The 20,747-nt window shown below is 38.0% G+C and overlaps 1 protein-coding gene across 1 annotated transcript in view; it reads right to left on the reverse strand.

Moving 5' to 3' along the window:
• Positions 1–20,747, reverse strand: part of ush2a.L (Usher syndrome 2A (autosomal recessive, mild) L homeolog) — a 442,265-nt gene that overhangs the window by 370,258 nt on the left and 51,260 nt on the right. Inside the window, exons 10-11 of the mRNA XM_041562401.1 lie at positions 1,908–2,103; positions 1,173–1,303 (exon numbers count right to left, since the gene is read on the reverse strand). Coding sequence (XP_041418335.1) covers positions 1,173–1,303; positions 1,908–2,103 — 327 coding nt within the window. The remainder of the gene's footprint in view (positions 1–1,172; positions 1,304–1,907; positions 2,104–20,747) is intronic.

Consider the following 20,747-nt stretch of genomic DNA (forward strand, 5'->3'; position numbering starts at 1 on the left):
TAATTCATAGTAGGGCACATATAAGAATAGTATATGTTAAAACTGCATAAGTACCAATAGCAACAACCAGGTCTGGACATTCATTTCCACATAGTAGACTGTTCAAAACGAAATGTGACCATACACTATAAGAGGTCGCCAAACAAGCAGATCTTTCCAAATGGTGTGCAATATCTAGTTTATCTGATTGTTTGGCCTTACAATCAGATTACATTGATGGTCCTATCAGTTGACAGGACAAGGACTGCATCAACTAGTTAATGGCGTCCTCAACCGGACTGGAAATTCAGACCTGACTCATTGAGATCTGGTGGATTTCTGGCCGTGTATGGCCACCTTAAATGCTGATGCTATTGCTATTGGAAACTGCAATGCAGCAGTTACGTATGTTCTTAATTGAGCCCTATTGATGACATCTCACTTGTACAAACAATTCAAACTTCTCCGATGCCAACTTTGTTAACTTTTGAAAAATGTATAATGTAATGAGTTCTTTATAAAATACTCTTTAAATCTCACCCTAACATTCTTTCAGACTTGGTCTTCCCTAGTCACTATTTTCAGCCCTGTAGGGGGACTAGCTCTGCAGTTTTGGAACTACTTTGAGGTCCAGTTGGGGCCCTTCTCAATCAGCCTATAAAGAGGTTACAGGTATGTGAAACCATTGTTGCATTAGATTTCTATGTATGTCTCCAACAATATCTTGACCACAAAGTCTAGTTACTGACCACAAATGTCTCTGTTACCAACATTCAAGCTGGTCTTTTAAGAATATCAAGAGCCAAAAAGTCTCAAAATACCCTACTTCATTCTCTGCTTCTGATCTTTGCCTCTCATACTTCATCTCATTCCCAACTGCAAGACATCTCTTCAGCTACTACCTCTTCTCTTCTCTCCAAACTTTCAAAAGCTCCCCAAAAAAGAAAAATAGATGGGGATATGCATGGAGCATAAACCTGCTTTATATTAAAATACATCTGGCACAGCTATGATACCTATTACCAATACATTTTATCTGGTAAAACAGTTGTTGTATGCATTTGCTTCTGGAACAGCAGTTTGTTCCAATTTGTTCCAATCATTTAGAGTTCAATTGTCTCAAAGACAATGTTTATTTAACTTTATGTTAACTACGAAGGAAATTATCTTTAACTATGCCACCCCCCACTTACCTGCTCACAGGGAATATTCTTGTCCATTGCTCCGGCCTCATTACAGGCACAAGGCTTGCAAACATCAACGGCAGCAAGATTGTCTTTAGCTCCTCGATAAAAATGGTCCTTGCACAGTTGGCAGTGTTGCCCTGTAAGAGGGAAGGTAGAGGGGCGTTCAAGTTACAGCAGTAAGAAATAGCAAATTCATTCCTAGGAGAGAATAATAATGTCCATTTTAATGCACCTCTCACTCCTACCTGCCGATGTAGTGATCCAGAGCACATGAAACAATGAACCTGTTACAAATGCTGTTTTACCTCATTTAACTTCCATCTGTTTTATTATATTAGGCGTATTTATAGGAAGGAATGGGCAGCCCTGTGTGTTTCACTTACTAGGACTGAGTCTGTTTTTCCATTGGCACACACTGGAGTCATAAAAAAACATGTCAGAGACATTGGACGCCTAACATTGGGCCACCCTTGAGTTGTAATTGATGTCCTTCCATGCTATTTAGAACACTAAACCTGCCCACTGCTGTGGCTATAGAGTGAAAGTCAAGTTCAGAAAAGAATGTTTTTTAGGTACAAAAATGTTAAAATTATGTAAAACACAAACCAATAGAAAATGATGCATGTTATGGGAAGGACTTCTTTGTTTTATGTTAGCATGCTGTCCTTATCAGTGTCATCATCACTTTCAGGTGAGTATTGTAAGAGAAATAAGACAAACCAAACAAATGACATGACATACCTGTTGTATTGTGGGAACAATCATCACAAACTCCGCCCCCTCCTTGGTCATGGTCATGCAGATAAGGGTCTAATTTAGCATTATAATGGCAGCTGGTTGCATGGTTATAGCATTGACATGGTCTGCAGTTATATGCATTGACTTGGTCACTTTGGTGGAAAGCCTTATCATTAAATAGTGGCAAACATCGATCACACTGGAAAAAAACCCAGAAGATAAACTGTCATGTTGTAAAAGGGGCAGTGCAATATATCAATTAACAAAGGAAAAATGTACTTTATAATTATGAGTCTATCAAATCAACATATTATATATTTTTTAACATAGCAATCATGCATACATGTCTAACAGGTTCAGCAATACAAAGCTAATCTGTCTATTATTTTTTTCAGTTACAAGTCACACAATTATAGTTCCAGAGGTACCCAGGGTAAAAAAACAAACTGTTACCTAACATCTTTTCCTAACTGGACTTGTACCTGAGCACCCTTAGCTCATAACAAGGTGCAAGTTGCAGATACAGGGTCAGACTGAGCCATTGGGACACCAGGAAAATTCTCTCAGGGGCCTCTGCCTGCCCAGACCTTCTCCCCCGGCTGACCAGATGTTGTGCTGTGGCGTTTTTTGTGCATGCACACCCATCACATAGTTTTTTGCTCGTGTGCCCATTGCGGCATTTTTACGTGCATCAGTGCGGCGGGAGTTTAGAGGTCGGCAGAGGGCCCTGGGACTGCCAGGAGGACCCTTCATTTTGCAGCCCCAGGGCCCCCAATGCTTTAGTCTGACCCTGTGCAGATATTTAGAAACATTGGGGTAACAGTCACTTAACTATAGTTCCATGGGTACTGAGGGCACAAATAAGCACTCACCCCAAGTCTCCCCCTAACTGACCTTCAGGATTGGCCCCCTTAGCTCATAACAAGGTTACAGATATATAGAAACATTGGGGGTAACAGTCACCCTGCTATAGTTCCAGGGGTACCCAGGGCACAAATAACTGAAATCTTCCCCAAATTTGCATGCAAGCTAGGACCACTTTCTCTGGGCACCATGATTTAGGGACCACAGCACAGTTTAGGCGCCATTGCAATAACATTTAAGGCATGTTGGCACAATTGCATATTGCTTTTCTAGGCAGATAATATCTATTTTATATTGGAATCTAATGACAATGTCTGTGCTTAGGCAAGCAATGTAACAACCCCCTTCCCTTCATATTTACAAAAATTGTTGTCCAGTGTAAACAATTAGAATAACTATACTTATGAATAGGGGTATAGTTACCCTTTAAGATATTTAGAATGGAGTTTCCCTCTGCTTTCATTCTACAAAGTTTTAAATGCTGTTGTCATAAAAATAAGGATTTTCTGATACATTCACTGCGGAACAAACTACTCACTGAATAAAATTGCCTTAGGCTCCTTTTTCTTTTGAAAAAAAAAATGGGATTTTAAACCTCCTCTGTGTTTAGCAGTGACTTTTCGGGTCACAATAAGAACACTCATACATATTCATATGGCCCTGTCCATCTGTTGGCATCACTTCCCTTTGAAATCTGACCCCGATAGATGCCTTCTTTCACCAAGAGGTTTCCTTGTAATGGCACAATAAATATTGTTCCACTTAAAGGGTTTCATTTTTAAGTTGGAGCTGTTAGAATGGCTAACTAAAAGTAACGTTGCAGCCATAAAATCTACTAACTACGGCAAACGTTCCATAAATCACACTGTGCTTCCATTCTCCTCTAGGGCTATCCCTTGAGGCGTATAAGCTGGCCGAAATTTGCATAAAAATACGCTACGGTCTTAGTGGCAAAAGGCAAATGAGAGGAATGCAAAGTCATTGCCAACTGAGTTTTTTTCCTTATAATTAAGAAAATGCAGTATATAACATATTTTCTTTTTAACATCTCCAAAAAAGTGCATTTTAATTGTTTCCTTATTTCTATCTTAAATAGAAATTTGGGAAATATATTAATGCTCTCATTTTTAATTTAACTGTTATCTGCTATACATTGTTCTTAAAAAAAACAGACAGGACAATGCAATAACAAGCGTGAAATTTGATTAAGTATTGTTACCCAGAGTAACCAATCAAAAATGTGCTATTAAATAGTAGACTAGTTATTACTCCCTGCTGATTTGTTACCATGGGGCTAAAACTGGAGTGAACTTTGCACCTACTATTACTATCTTTTCTAAATGTGATTGTAATACAGATATGCGATCTCTTATCTGGAAACATGTTATCCAAAAAGCTCCGAAATACAGAAAGGCCATCTCCATTTTTATCCAAATAATTGACATTTTTAAAAAGTATTTCCTTTTTCTCTGTAATAATAAAGCAGTACCTTGTACTTAATCCAAACAAAGATATAATTATAATTAGATATTAATTATTGGGTTTCTTGAATATTTAAATAGTTTTCTAGTAGACTTAATCTATGAAGATCCAAATGATAGAAATATCCGTTATCTGGAGAACCCCAGGTAACCCACTTGTATCTCTATACTTTATTGAAATTCCATTTAAACCTGAAATAAACCCAAACAATTGTTTTGCCTCCAATCAGGAATATTTTATTTTAATTGGCATCAAGTATGAGTTAAAGTTGTATTATTACAGAAAAAATAAAATCTTTTCAAAACATTTAAATTGATTAAAATGCAGTCCACGGGAGATTACGTTTCTGTAATTCGGAGCTTTCTGGATAATGTTTTTCTGAATTGCTGAGGTATGAGAGAAATAAATTAGTTCATAATAGTATCGGGAGAGAATGAGTAGACTCAGCCTAGTGTAGTGATTCCTAAACTATGTCAATACCCCCTAGGGGGAGCCAGACTGAAGACCATCACATTGATATTTGATATCTGCTTTCCTACTTACTCTTGAAAGCATAATTTAAAGGTTAATTATAGCAAATTTGTGGTGAAATTATTACTTTGGCTGCAAACACTAGCCATGTCATAATTCAGCTTGGTGTACAGTCAGGGGGATCCCAAAATATTGTAGAAATAAAAAACAACCCAATGGCATTTCCAGACAGGAAGATCCTCTGCATGTATTGTGTTACTTACAACATTTTGGAGGTTTACCACTTATCGGACAACAGAAACATTGTGGTTGTTATTAATGCAGGAGATGTCCCCACTTGGAATTGCCCCTGTGTGTTGGGAGTTTATCCTTTGTAAGATTTGAAAAAAACACAAGCATCGTCCAAATCCTTCTCTCCAAATACTACTACCCCCATCTATTTGAACTTTGACGTCTTGAAGTAATTCTGAAACACTGCCGGATTTGATAATTCTCCAAGGTGTTGATAAAAGGAGAAAACATCAAACTGCTGGGAATCCACCGCCAGAGGCACATAGGCTGTAAGGACAGGGCTGGCCTATGCCTTCTGATGTTATTATGCACCAAGCCCTGGATTTTTCCAGCAGTGCTCCCTGGGATGAAATGTGCTTATTAAGGGGGTTATTTATTAAAGGTAGAACGTTAGATTTTTTACACCTTGAATGAACTCGAATGAACTCACACCTGTAATGGTTTCTTATTTAAGAAAAACTCGAATGGAAAAAATTCAAATCAGTGATTTCAAGTTGCGAAACCCAAAAACTCAAATTATTCCAGTTGTGATAACTCACCCTGGTGGGGTTTGTGGGGGTGGGGACACCCGCCGCACTCCAGACAGGGATGCCCGCCACGGCGCTCCTCTGCTTACGCGCCGGATCCTTAAGGCGCTCGCGTATGAGTGGAAAATGGCCTTTAACACCAGGGATGGCCACTACGAATAATTAGTTATGCCATTCGGTCTTTGCAATGCCCCCGCAGTGTTTCAGGAATTTGTCAATGACATCTTCCGGGACCTGCTGGGGTTATTAGTAGTGGTATATCTTGACAATATTCAAATTTTTTCCTCTAACTTGAGTGATCATCAGAAACATGTCGGGAGGTTTTGCTCAGGTTAAGGAAGAATAATTTATTTGCTAAACTGGAGAAATATCTCTGGTAAGGGTCTAGAAATGGATCCCGGGAAGGTTAAGGCCGTATTGGAATGGGCTCAGCCTCTATCCTTACTTGCAACCCAAAGGTTCTTAGATTTTGCTAACTATTATCGTCAATTTATAAAAAAAACATTTCTTTGGTGGTGTCTCCAATTACGGATCTAAGTTACAGTATCTAGTACAATGAAAGGGTTACGGCCCTGAGGAGAATTCTTAGGTTCTTGTTTGTGATATTAGGGCTGATAGTCTCAGGAAACAATTCCATGTTAAGTTCCCTGAGAAACCTGGGGGTCTGGTGGCCCCTCCTCGAAGGGGGGTAATGTGATAACTCACCCTGGTGGGGGTCAGTGGGGACGCCCGCTGCACTCCAGGTGGGGACGCCCGCCGCGCTGCTCCTCTGCTTACACGTGGCATGCACTTACTTCTTTTATAGGCATATTTGATGCTGACGTCATGATGTCAGCGCGCAATGGTGCCAAATTCAAATATTTAAAGGGGACTTTGTGATATTTTCATTGCCTGTTATAGGTTCCATTTTAGTGAGTTCCTGTGTGCTATTTTTGCCTGATCTGTTATTTCTGATTCCTATTATGACCCATGCCTGTTTCTGACCATCCTGACTTCTGTAATCCTGACCTTGCCGGGTAACCGTCTATCTGATATCCACATCCCTCCTGATTGATCTCCTGGTTTGACCCTTGCCTGTCTGACTCTGTCTGTTTGTACTCTGCCTGCCCCGACCTGGCCTGATTCTGGAGAAACCGAGGGCTCCTCCCGAGGTGAAAGGCGGCTGTTAAAGGCAGAAGCAAGAGCCGAGAACAGGGTGCTTAACATTGGTTCTGGATTTAGGGTGCTGACCGTGACACGAGTTTTCCTTTGGAAAAAAACTCAAATCATTTGAATTGATAGATTTTTTGGCCAAAACCCTCTAAAAAAATCTCGAACATCGTGAAGGCTATTAACATCTTCAAATGGTTCACGGGACCTCTGCCATTGACTCCTACATGGCCTCATCTGGTTTTAGATGGTGTATATTTGGATTCAAGCTATTTCCAGGGTCATGTATAATAAATCTCGAAAAATGCAAGGTTTTTTTTACTCAGTCAGTTTTGACCTTCAAAACTCTAATTTTCATGAAAAATACATAAATAACCCTGTAAGTGTTCACTGTGGGGCAGGTTTTTGCACCCCTTAGTGCTCTGGCAATTAAACACTGAGGAAATATAAATTACACCTGCTGAGTCAATAAAATAAAATATGAACTATTAGGGGCAGGTTTATCAAGGGTTGAATTGAAAATTCTAATTTTCTAATCCAAATATCGAGTGTAATTCGACTAGGGAAATTAGAATTTCAAAATTTACCATGTATTGTCTCTTTAAGAATTCAAATTCGACTATTTGCCATCTAAAACCTGCCAAATGTATGTTTTAGCCTATGGGGGAGTCATTTGGTGGAATTTGAAAAAAGCATTTTTTTGGTGTGAAAAACTTGTATTGAATTTGATCGATTCTAATTTGCAGCTCAATCCTACTCACCCGTTTTAAAAAAAAATTAATTTTTTAAATAAACTTGGACTGCTAATTTTTTTCCAAATTTCGAGTTTAAGGGAGTTGATGGGAGTTTTAAGAAACTCCCATAAACTTAAAATTCAACCCTTGATAAATCTGCCACATAAAGTGTACTCTACAGGTGTTTATATAGTATAAATAAAATGTGAATTTCTGTATGTGTTTGTATTTTAAAAATTTTTCACTGAGCAAATTGTTGTGTAGTTTATCTTTAAACTAGTTATATTTAAAAGAAAAGAAAATGAATAAATACAGAACTACAGATTTAGAGAAGGAGACATTTCAGCTACCCCCTGAATAAATAGTATAATATTTTACAGCTTTGAATTTACTGCAATTTCTGACCTGATAAAATTCATTTGCTGGATAGGAGATAGGAAAGTTTATGAGAATTACTATAATCACATTTATTTCAGCCCTGCTGTATATCACAATACCCAGTTAGCCCTGTTTTGATCATCACCAGATGGTCCCATGGATTAATCAGAGGTTATCATTTTAATATGATGGTATAAATTAATTCTATGCACTTTTCCCATCTGTTCTTCATATCATTGCTGTGTGACAAATATTATATGTTATGAATTGACTTGCACAAGTAAGTAAACTGGAAAATTAGGTAGTATTTACCAAAAGCAGTGAAGGTGATGTCTATTTAATCCCTGGAATAATACTACTTGAGAATATAAGGTGAGAGAAGCTCAGAAGAGGCTAAATATTGGAGAAATAAGATAGTCGCGGGAAGAGGGGGAGCAGGAAAATTGTGGAGGAAACAGGAAAATGTTAAACAGAAGAAATCAGGGTTAAGAGGAAAAAAATAAAAGACAGAAGACATGGGACAACAAGAGGGAAAAATAGGGAGAGATTTTACTGGAAATCTAAATATGACCATGTTTTCTGCTTTATGTTTTATCAGTCATCTGGTGGGGGGGGGTCTGTCGGAGCTTTAAACGTTGCCATACTGTGGCCCTGAAAATCTATATTTTTCATGGTATACATGTACAGTACTTTCCCAAAAGTAAAAATGTAATTCTAATGTCTTCTTAAAGGGATTCTGATTTTTATGGTGTACTTTTTATTACTAAATTACACTGTGAACATTGTATGTAATTCATTCTACCATTGAAAATGTTATTTTTAGATATAAAACATCTCAGGTCATTGCACCTGATGTGTGTTTTCATAAAAAGCAAGCACTGCACAATGGATCTGCTTTCAGATAAGCTATTGTTTCTCCTGCTCATTGTAACTGGAGGCGTTGTGGTCAGATTTGGGTATTTTTACTATTGAGTGCTATTCTCATATCTACAACCATTAGGCAGGGCACATGAACATATAGCAGTGCAGGTGTCCGGAAGCTATTATTTTGGTACCTTCCCATTTTTCTGCTGATGGGCTGCTGGGGGAAAAATGGAAGTGGGGTAATATCACTCCAACTTGCAATGCAGCAGTAAAGAGTGACTGAAGTTTAGCAAAGCATGAGTCACATGGCTTAGGGCACATAGGAAACTAAGAACATGTCTAGTCCCACATCAAATCTCAAAATTAAACATTAACAAATAAATTTAGGCTAAAAGATTTCTGAAGACCCATGATTGTGCCTGATATCAAATAATAACTAGGTGGTCCCTGTCTTGGTGGGCCTCAGGTACCAAGATCATGGGTCAACTTTGCTTTTATTTATTGCATAAATATTAAATGTGAAAAAACTAAATTTGTATCTGTTAATGATACAATAAAATAAAAACAATTTATAAAGCACAATCAAGGATTAAAATAATAAATGTCTTACATAATAAAAAAATATAGCCTAGTTAGTATATTGCAAGTTAATTTTATAAAACTATAGATATAATTACCTTGAAAATATTTAATTAATGTTTACACAAGCTAATCAAAAATGTTATTATATTCAGACATGTTCTGCTATCTAAATTGTATTTAATTGAACTTCTATACAAACCAGAATGGTCAGATTAATTAAACATTACGTGCCACAATCAGAGGCATAAATCATTTCAGTTTAAGTAAATCTAAATCTAATCTTATATCTGTTAGAAATATAAAATAACTTTAGTGCATGGGAAACAGATTGTCACGGCCGGCACCCAATACCAGAACTAGAGCCAAGCACCGTGGTCAGAGCTCTCTTCACCAGTATGTGTGACCACTTTTGGGCTTCGGGAAGGCCCTCCGCCTACTGGGGTGCCACCTGGACTTATGAGTGGGCAAGGCTAGAGTTCTGGCAGGCAATGGGGCACGGCAAGTATCTAGAGTCTTTTGGGCCGAGGATCACGGTTACAGGCAAGGATGAGGCAGAGAGGATAGTCAGACAGGCTGGGTCGAGGCAGGCAGATAGCAAGGATCGTCAGGCAGGCAAGGGTCAAAACCGGGTATCAAGCAGAAGGGGTATGGCGTGATAGAGTAGTCGGGTAACAGGCACAGGTCAGGATTCAGGTGGGAGCGTCATCAGGAAACAGGTCAAAAACCGGATAACTAGCAGAATAAACACGGACAAACAGCACAAGGCTTCAGGCAAAACCACAGGATAAATCCTATCACGGGCAACCAGCAGTACCAATGAATGGGCTTAAATACAGTTTGAAATTCGCGCCATTGCGCGCTGACGTCATTACGCCAGCGCGCCTGCGCCTTTAAATAATGCGCATGCGCGCCGCGCGTGCACTAGGACCCGGAAGCCGACGGAGAAGGAGCGCGGCGGCGTGGCGGCCGTCCACGCCGCCGCGACCCAGGTAATTTTCTTACACAGATATGGTTGCAGTTTATTGGTGCAGATGGTGGTGTGGTGTAGGGTAGGGTAACCACAATTAAACTCTGTTTCTCTAAAACCACAAATGCCACGAAAGTCAGTAGAATATTTGATTATAAAAAGCACAAACAAAAATAGCCCCTGAGCAGTCAGAAAAAAAATTTCATTAGAAAAAACCTTTAAAACCAAAAGCCAGATCTTTGCAAGAAAAAAAGGGAAAGTTCCATTGACTTCTACATGACCCCAACATCTGTTACTTGGCATATTTTTGAATTCATAGATTTTATGGATTTTACACTTGATAAACAAAAAAATCATGGATTAAGGAACTGTGAGAAAAATACAATTGTGCTTAAAATCTCAGACTGGAGAAACAAAAGTTCCTAGAACATTCTTAAATTAACTACCTTAGTGCCACTGAGCTACAGTCCTGCATGCAGATATTTGACATATAGTGATGGGCGTTTCGCTTCGCCGAAAAATTCCCAAACTTCCAGCAAAATTAGCGAAATGGCGAAAAATTTGCGAAACGGTGACAGCATTTTGACGCTGGCATCCGTTTTTTTGACGCCGGTGTCCGTTTTTGGCAAAATTGCACTGGCGTCCAAAAAAAGCTGCAGTTTCACGAATTTATTCCCCGGCGGCCAATCGCGGGAATTCACCGCAAATTCACGCCTTTCAAATAAATTCACCCATCACTATTGACATATAGACAGTACATGTGTCCTTGAACAACAGTTAGGTCTTGCATTCGCTTCAACTTTATAGATACCTGGTAAAACCACACCATGAATATACAAGGAGTTTTGGGCATGAATTTTTAGAAAGGATATTTTTGAGCAAAAGTGTAGAGATGTGAGACTAAATGGCAAAACAAATGAAACAATTATACTAATTGGATAAACTATGGAAGTTGGGTTTGTTTTCTCAGGAGACGAGGCACTTGCAAGTATATTCCTTATAAATATATCACTGGTAAATAGCGGGAAACTGTTTTACACAGCAATGAACTAAGTAAAAATGAGACTGGAAGGAAAGGTATTTTTTAAATATAGCAACACAAATGATCTTTTGATATGATGGTAATGAGACTAAGGGGGCCCATTTACTAACAATTGAATTTCGATTTTTTTTCCATGAATCTCTAAAAATGTGTGGTTTTCCTATTTTTTTTCAAAGCTCTAAAAGTGTAAAAACTATGAAAACCTCTACTATAAAACTTTGGCAGGTAAAAGTTGTTGAGGTCCTATAGAAGTCAATGGTCAATGGGAGCTGCACTATTCATATTGTACTGTTGTAAATCAATTCAGACTTTTAGAGGTTTCCGGATTTTTTTTTGGTAGGTATTGTCAGAGAAGCCCAAAATTTTAGTAGTTTTAGAAGCATTTGTATTTTTTCAGATTGTTCAGCGTTATTTTCCATTTGTACATTTTTAATTTGGATCTTTAAATAGATATGACATTCGTGGTTTTAGAGAAAGTGAGTAATGTCATGGTTTCAAAAACCTCTAAAACCACCAAAATCTGGCCTTTGATAAATAGGCCTCCACGTAATGCAGAAGAAGACCAACCTCCTCGTATAATTCAATGTTAAAAGTGTTTTGAAAGATTTGTGCACAATTGGTGTTAATTTTCTTTCCCCATAGGGACCTTTCGGAAGGCATGCAAAACCATCATACTGAGTTTTTTAACGTTTAAATAATTTTTAGCAGACTTAAAGTATGGAGATAATATGGGAAGTAAGACGTGTGTGGTGTGTCTATTTACAGAGACCTGGTGACTAGAATGTTCAGGGGTGTAACTACTGTAGGTGCAGATGGTGCAACTGCACCCGGGTCCGTACCCCCTTGGGGCCCTCCTGTGTCCGGAGGAGGTTGTGGGGGCCCCAGCTGCATGGCCTGCACCCGGGCCCAACCCTTTTTCAATAACTGGGAGTGTTTTTATAAAAATGTTCATAACTTTTCAGCAAAATCAAATATTTAGTTCTCCTAGTTCACTGCTATTGTTATCCCTGTTGTTCCTAGTTGGCATGGATTGATCCAGCTGCTACCACAGGTGCTCTGTTTAGCCATTAGTCTGGCTATATTACCCCCTGCTCTGCATTGACTTAATGCCCATTATAGGTCAAGCTTCCTTGCTCCTAGGTGCTCCGAAATACTACTTCACTTGTTCCTTGATTCCTGCTATCTGATCCTGTCCCTTGTGCAATTTCCTAGTTCTGACCTTGACTTGTTTCTGCATTGAGTTTGCCTCATGATTCTGTTGCTGGTATCTTGTTCTGATCTGGCCTGTCTGACTATGTCCAGCTCCTTCTTTGCCATTTCCTTCCCCAGAGTATATGTTTGGTGCCCTTGCCTGCCCCTGTGGGAGTACTGGATTCTCGTTTGGTAAGTCCTGGTGGCACCCAAGTAGCTGAGGGCCAGGTATAACGCCAAAGGGGACTATTATAGTCAGATAGAGCATGCCTAGATAGGAATCCAATCGCTTTCCTTGCAGGTTTTGGGTTTGTCATACATGACCCCCATCATATATTTTACCATAAGGTGTTTTCTAGCTTTAAACAGTTAAAAAACATGGGTAATATGGGCAAGTCTGCTCCAAATTCAGTCAAACAAGGTGAAAAGCAGCGAAGCAAATCAGTTTCAGAAAGCAACACAAAACACATTCAACACTAATGAAAAATTGCTACAAAAGAATTAAAAACATCCGAAATTAATTATTTCTAACTATTTCTATTTTTCGCTTATAAACTTATACATATGGGGTTTTCCCTCTAAGATAGGTTTAAGATTAATATGCATTTATGGAAATACCAAAATATATGAAATAGTCCTCCTAGTTTCTCTGCAAGACAGGGCTTATAACGCTTTGCTAATTTTCATGAAAACCCCAATGTAGCCATGGTCAGATGTAATGATTCTCTCTTTCCTTTTCCTGTTGGGAAATATACTTCAATATACCTGGTCTGAATCATTTCTGTTTTTTTATTGCCTATCTAGTAATGAGCCAGACTTTCTTAAGATCTTTGAACTGAATACATTAAAACTTGTATGAAACTATCAGGGCAATCAGAAAAATACTAAAATGTTCCCATTTGATGTACTAAAGAATAATATCAAAGGACAGTTTCAATGCCGGCAGGAATAACAAGTAGGGTAGAATGTTTTAAACATCACCATAGGAAAGTAGAAATAAATAATTGACATCTACCTCAGAAATAAGGTCAGAGAAATTGAGCATTGTACAGGGGCTCCATTTGACCCATGCAGGATTGGCACGTTCCTTAAAGCTATCAATCTTAAACACTATTGCAGGTTTCTATCATCAACAGTAATTGAGGTTGATTATCACTTCAATGTCATGTTAATGATATAGTTTATGAAAATTATGAAAGAGAGACAGATGAAAAGATAGCAACATATTTACATCTCTATCACGTCAGTCTAAAGGTTCTTAGAAGAAAGCAGAAGGTTTCAATCTCCTAATATAGCACAGAGTTAATTTACAGATGAACAATACATTTACTGGGAACAAAAGGGTGTGGGCAACCGGTGAGTGTTTATCTCTGAACAGATGTCAAATAAGGAAATTTAGATTATGGGGCAGATTTATCAAGGGTCAAAGTGAATTCGAGGGAATTTTTGAAGTAAAAAAATTTGAAATTCAAAGTAATTTTTTTTGGATACTTCGACCATCGAATAGGATACTACGACTTTGATTCGAAGTAAAATCTTTCGAATATTCAACCATTCGATAATCGATGTACTGTCACTTTAAATTTTTTTTGACTTTAATACTTCACCAAATGAAACCTGCTAAAGTTAGACTTTGGGGACCTTCTAGAGCATTTTTCTACATTTTTGGAAGTCAAAGTAAAATTGTTCGATCGATCGCTGAAATCGTTCGATTCGAAGGATTTAATCGTTCGATCGAATGATTTTACTTCGACCGAGGATACTCGAATTCGATGGAAAAAACTTTGACTTCAATATTCGAAGTCGAAGTATTTCAATTCGATGGTCGAATTTCAAAGTATTTTTAACTTCGAAAGTCGACCCTTGATAAATCTGCCCCTATGACTGAGAAAGAGAATCATTTGGTTCATTGAGGCCATTAGGGTTGACACTTCCATATCAAAAAGTTCTTAATTCAGCTGATCATTAGTGATGGGAGGATTTAATCGCCAGACGCGAATTCTTGGCAAATTTGCGCGATTCGCAGCCAGCGAATAAATTCGCGAAACGCCCTAGAAAATTTGAGGCAAAAATTCGCCGGCGTCAAAAAAAAATTTTTTTTTTTTGAAAAAAAGGTCATTTTACAATCAAGGCTTTTAAATTTGACTACAAGATGCAGCTTTGGCCAAGGGAGAGACTGACAAGTCTGTAAGATATTTCCCTGAATTAAGTACAGCAAAAAAGTCTCACAGTCTCAACATTACAAAGAAACTATTTATGAAAAGAAAATCAATATATTTAATTATTTTGATTTGTTTTACCTTTACAGGCACTTTAACTAACATTCACTTGACAATTAGAATAAAAAAATAAGAATATTAAGGAACTCGTGGCATGGAAATGCAAAATAGGACATGCCACAAGTTTTCACATTTTTTTTTTTGTAACTTATAGTTTTATTGAAATTTTTCATCAAAAAAAAATACAAAGAAGAAAAACATTCAAAGAAAAGAAAAGAAAAAGAAAAAAAAAAGAAAATAACAAAAGGAAAAGAAAATGAGTGGGTCAGCAATATATAAAATAAAATATACGAAAAGACATAAGAAATACATACATACATAAGTAAATATATAAGCGTGCCAGTCAGAGTTTACACATAGGATATAAAAGGGTAGCCAACACGATGACCAAATTGAAGAAGCAGACCAGTCAAGAAAATGTACAAAACAGGGCTGGGGTCACAGACTAGGACTCCCTAGCCTGGTTTGGTTTTCAATAATGAACAAATAACTCTACACCTAAGTTACATTCCGCAGGTCCCAAAGTGACCATATTTCCAGGAATTGTGCCATAGTGTTCCGGATATAAGCAATCCTAGACTCGACATTCCTATTTGATTCCACTCTAGTAAGCACTTCAGCCAGGGTAGGTGGTTGAAACATCTTCCATTTCGCTGCAATTGCCTGGCGAGCTGCCGTCAGTATGTGGTTTACTAATTTCTGAACATTCCGCCTTATGTTGGGGAGAGGTTTCCCAAGTAAAAAAGTAGGAATGTCCTTCATAACTGGCTGGCCTAAGACTAAGCTCAATAGCTTCATCACCTCTTCCCAAAAATGTTGTAAAATAGGACAAGACCAAAAAATATGTTGGAGCGAGCCTACCTCCCCACATCCCCTCCAACAAACATCAGGGTGATCATGGAAAAATTTGTTTAGTTGTTGCGGGGTATGGTACCAGAACATCAATATCTTGTAGATATTCTCTCTCTGTTTAACACATGTAACCATACTTTTAGCATTTTGCCAAATAGCGAACCATTCTGCTTCAGTCAATGGCTGAGGTAATATATTGTCCCATTTCAGCACATAAGAGTGGCGAGTCGGGCTCATCTGTAGCATTTTATATATCCTAGATATCAAACCCTTTTGGGGGAGGCCGTCCCTGGCCACTTTCTCAAATTCGGTCAGGGCGGTATGTTGTGCACTGGTACCATACGGGGCAACAAAATGTCTGACCTGGAAATATTCAAATAGATGCAAACGAATGTGGGGAGCTCTCCTAATGAGATCAGCCAAGGGTAGAATCCGTTTAGTTTTTGAGTCCAATAAATCATGGACAGTATGTATACGAGTTTCAGACCATCTAGAACAAAAGTCCACTGACCGGCTGGGTGGAAAAAAGGCATTATTGAGATATATCGTGCCTAGGGGGCGATCGGAGGAGAGTTTAAATTTCCATCTAAGCCTTTCCCATATCTGCAGAGTCAGCTTTGTAGAGGAAAGAAAGTCCTGCATGGATGGGGTAGACCCAGTCGGGTTCCATATAAACGCATTTAAATGTCCTCTATCATGCCACTGGTTTTCGATTTGCCCCCAGGTGGTATAGGGTACCCAATGTGACCATGCCAAGAGTTGCCTTAGTTGCGAGGCCTCATAGTATTTGGCAAAAGATGGAACTCCCAGGCCCCCCCTATCGGTCGGCGAAAGCATTACTGATTGCGATATCCGGTGTCTACGGTAATTCCAGATATATTGGTGGCAGATAGTCTGAATTTCTTTGAGAACACCATAGGGAACTGCTACTGGCAAGGTCTCAAACAAGTACAAGAATTTGGGCAAGATACTCATTTTAATAGAAGCAATTTTACCAAACCAGGATAGGGAGTGACCAGCCCATTTCGTCAACAATTTCTTTGTCTGAAGTATCAAAGGAGCATAATTATATTTAAATAAATCATTGTAATGTGGAGTTATCTGAGTTCCTAAGTATGTTATGGAAGACGTCCTGCTGATTGCATGAGCAGGGGGGACAGGGGGCAACCCTGTCGGGTCCCATTTTTGATCGAAATAGGTTTATCAGTCTGGCCAGGAAATTTCAGGTAAGTCGTCGGGAAGCTATATAGGCTTGTAAGAGCCGTCAGAAAGGGGCCGGATAAATTAAGATGCCGCAGCAGAGAAAAAAGGTAAGGCCATCTCTGTCGATCAAACGCCTTCTCTGCATCTAAGCTCAACACAAGCATTTGATCTTTACATTTATTGGCAATTTCAATAAGGTCAACCGTCCTGCGAATGTTATCTCCCGCCTGCCGACCTTGTATGAAACCCACCTGGTCATTATGAATAATTCTAGGGAGGATCGGGGCCAATCGATTTGCCAATAATTTGGAAAAAAGCTTCAAATCGGAATTAAGCAAAGCAATAGGTCGGTAATTAGAGCAAAACTGAGCATCTTTGCTGTCTTTGGGGAGTAAAGTAAGGTATGAAGTAAGGTCGGTAGTGGGTATTGGCGTTCCCTGCAAATAGCTATTGAACAAAGGGACTAAATACGGTACCAGAATATGTTTGTATAACTTGTAGTAACTATAAGGTAGGCCATCAGGGCCAGGGGCCTTTCCGTTAGGTAAGTGTTTCAAGGTTGAGAGAACTTCCTCAGCTGATATCACCCTATTAAGCTGTTCTAGGTCTTCAGCATTAAAATGGGGAATGTCTGTATGGAGTAAGAAATCAGACAAAGTAGTTTGAAAAAGGGTCGGATCTAAAGGAGGAAGATCGGCCTCCAAGTTATACAGTTTAGAATAAAAACTACGAAACTGGTCTCCAATCTGGGTTGGATTGTAAATTAAATGGCCAGAATCAGTGTGTATGGAAGTAATCCGGGTACGTACAGCTTGCTCTCTCAATTTATTGGCCAACAACGTGTGCTGCTTATCCCCTTTCTCATAATAAGACTGCCTGGTCCATATAAGCGCTTTCTCAGCAGCCTGATGTTTAATGTTTGCTAATTCCTTCCTTTGAGCGATTAATTGATTCAATAAGGAATCTGTCTGGTGCTCATGATAACGGTGCTCCAAGTCCTGCAGGGTTTTATAAGCAGAGAATTGAGCTTGGGAATACTGTTTCTTCTTATGTGTGGAAAGAGCAATAATATGGCCTCTAATTGTCGCTTTGTGAGCTTCCCATAGGGTTGCCAGCGTAGTTTTCACATTTTAATACATGGTATCAACATTTTAAGATATTGTTGGTCATTCAAAATGTAAGCATTAATCTCACAGCAGGTGTTTCCATTAAAGTAAATGACAAGTTCCAAGGTTGGTTTAAGTTTTCTCTCTCCTGGCTAAAAAATTTTTGTAGAACTTATGACTCCCTAGGACTATGACTTGTGCATTGAACTTTAATAGAATACTGTTTCAGCTATTAACTTGTAGTCCAATATCTTCTACACTCTTGGCAAACTCTAAACATGACCAGTTGTCCTAGCCATTTCTAATTGCTCATGCATTCCGGTTTCTTTTTTTTATTAAGTATTTTAAACAAGCATATGGATAGCCTTAGACCGAAGGAAGTAGTATTGTCTCACTATGTAAGTAACATCAGTTTTCATTCAAGCCAATATATCCAATTAACATCAATCATTTAGTATAAAACTGTATGTGCTGAGGTTAATAATGAAAATTGTTGAATAAACACAGAGCGGTAAAGCTGCAATGCCTGTCTATGATAAGAGCAATCAAATAAAGAACGATGAAAGTGATGGGCAATGGAATAAGAGATAGTAAGATAAACTATGGAAAGGTTAGGCTGATTTGAAGAAACATTCCTAGTTGGGGATATCTGTTTGGAGCGGTTTTGTATTTAGGGTGCAGATTTATCAAGGGTTGAATTGAAAATTTTAATTTTTAAATTCAAATTTTGAGTTTATTTTAGTGTCATCCGACCAGGATATAGTCCTAATTCAATTTGAAATATATCATATATTGTCCCTTTAAGAAATCGAATTCAAATATTCACCATCTTAAACCTGGCGAATTGGTGTTTTAGCATATGCGGGACCTCCTACAATCAATTTAGAGTCATTAGGTGGACTTTTGAAAAAAAAAAAAATTTTGGTAAAAAAAAAATCGAATCTAATTAGATTAGAGTTTGCAGGTCGATCCTATTCACCCGAATGGAAAACATTCAAACTTTTTAATAAATTTCAATTAGTGTTTTTTTTTTTTTAATTCTAGTTTATGGGAGTTTTTATAAATTCTAAATTCGACCCTTGATAAATATACCCCTAGGTGTTGGGTCTGCATGCACAGATGCAGACCAGGACCTCAGTTCCCAGATAGACCAAACCTCTAGAAAATGGGTCGGGCTTCATTGTTATGCAATGAGAAAATACCTGCCTCAAACATTTTGCTGCCATATACCCTACTTTTTATTTCCTCTAATGAGGGTGGGGACACGGTCTTCCATTTAGCTGCTTTGGCTAGACAGGTAGCTGTGAATTTGAAGAGATTGGAAATGCTTATGGATTTTTTGCATACATTAACCCAATAGAGAGGAGCAATATGGTTTGCGGTACCTGCTTCGCTTAAGCCTCTCCAATATAATGGAGAATGGTTCAGAAATAAAGAGTGTAGCTTGGCTGGTGTGTGGTACCAGAACATAAGGGTTTTGTATATTTGTTATTTTTTTATGGAACAAAGTACAATTTGCTTAACATTATGGGGCAGATTTAGCAAGGGTCAAATTTAAACTTAGAATTCGAATTTTTGAATTTTTTTATGGTCAAAACTAGGGAGTTCAAGTTTTTTAAAAAATTTGAATTAAATTTTCAAGATTTATCATACTCTGGCCCTTTAGGAACTTGAATTAGACTATTCGTCACCTAAAACCTGCCAAATTGCTGTTAAAGTCAGTGGGAGAGGTCTAGGGATCAACTTTGAGTCCTTTGCGACTTTTCTGACATTCAATTTTTTTCTGGAGAAAAAAACTCAAATTGAGTTTTTAAAATTCGAATCACATTAGATTTCAATTTGATTCAAGTTTTCAGGTAGATTCCATTCATCTGAGTTTAAAAAATTTAATTTTTTAAATAAATGTCTACTGGTCAAATTTCGAAGTTATGGGAGTTTAGGGGAAATTCGACCTTTGATAAATGTGCCTCTATGTTTTCTAGTTTCTATACAATATGGGACCAAGGTAAATCGCATCCAGAGTTGTTTTTCCTGGTAGTGTTTCAAGTTTCTACCATCACCTCAGCATAGAAAATGTATAATCAATGCAACAAGAGTTGCTTTTAGTGTACTGATATTATTAGCATTTTATGGTATCATTAATTGAGGCATTTGTGTATCTCAAAAACCAATACAAGAGATATTGTGTTCAGGCACCATTAGGCTTCCAATATCTTAATTTTTCATGATATACTGTATGAACTATGAACAACTTGGATTGTAGAAAAATGTTCTCATCTTTAATACCATATAGTCAAACAATAAAAACGTTAATATTCATGAATAGCTTTAATATGAATAGCATGTGAGCTTGACATTTCAACCAGTTGTCTAATGATTTACAGCCAACTTTCCATGATATTAACTTTCCTTGGCAATGCATTTTATATTTAATTTACAAACCCTTACCAATTCATTGACAATCAATTTCTAGAGAGCCTTTGAATACAAATTGATAATAAAGACATGGCTTATAGAGGGAAAATGGGAAACGGTAGGGACATTTCAGCTGCTCTCTGATTGGTTAAATGTCATTGTGAAAATTGATTTTGCTTGTAATTGCCTATATTGGTTTTTTTAACAATACATTCTCACAAGTTAATTTTACTTCCTGCACACCTTTTTGTAACCAAGAACCAATGAATTTATTTTTTTAATGTTTTTTTTTAAAGGAGACAATGCTTTTTAGAGAGTTTAAAACTATCGATGTTCATTCACAGGGCAACAAACCATATGGTGCTTTCCCGTAATCTGTGCTGTCTTTCCCTTTTATAATTTCCATGCCTGTGTTCATGTATCAAACTAAATGGATGGATGACATC

Source organism: Xenopus laevis, chromosome 5L (assembly GCF_017654675.1).
Source record: "Xenopus laevis strain J_2021 chromosome 5L, Xenopus_laevis_v10.1, whole genome shotgun sequence".
Taxonomy (NCBI): Eukaryota; Metazoa; Chordata; class Amphibia; order Anura; family Pipidae; genus Xenopus; species Xenopus laevis.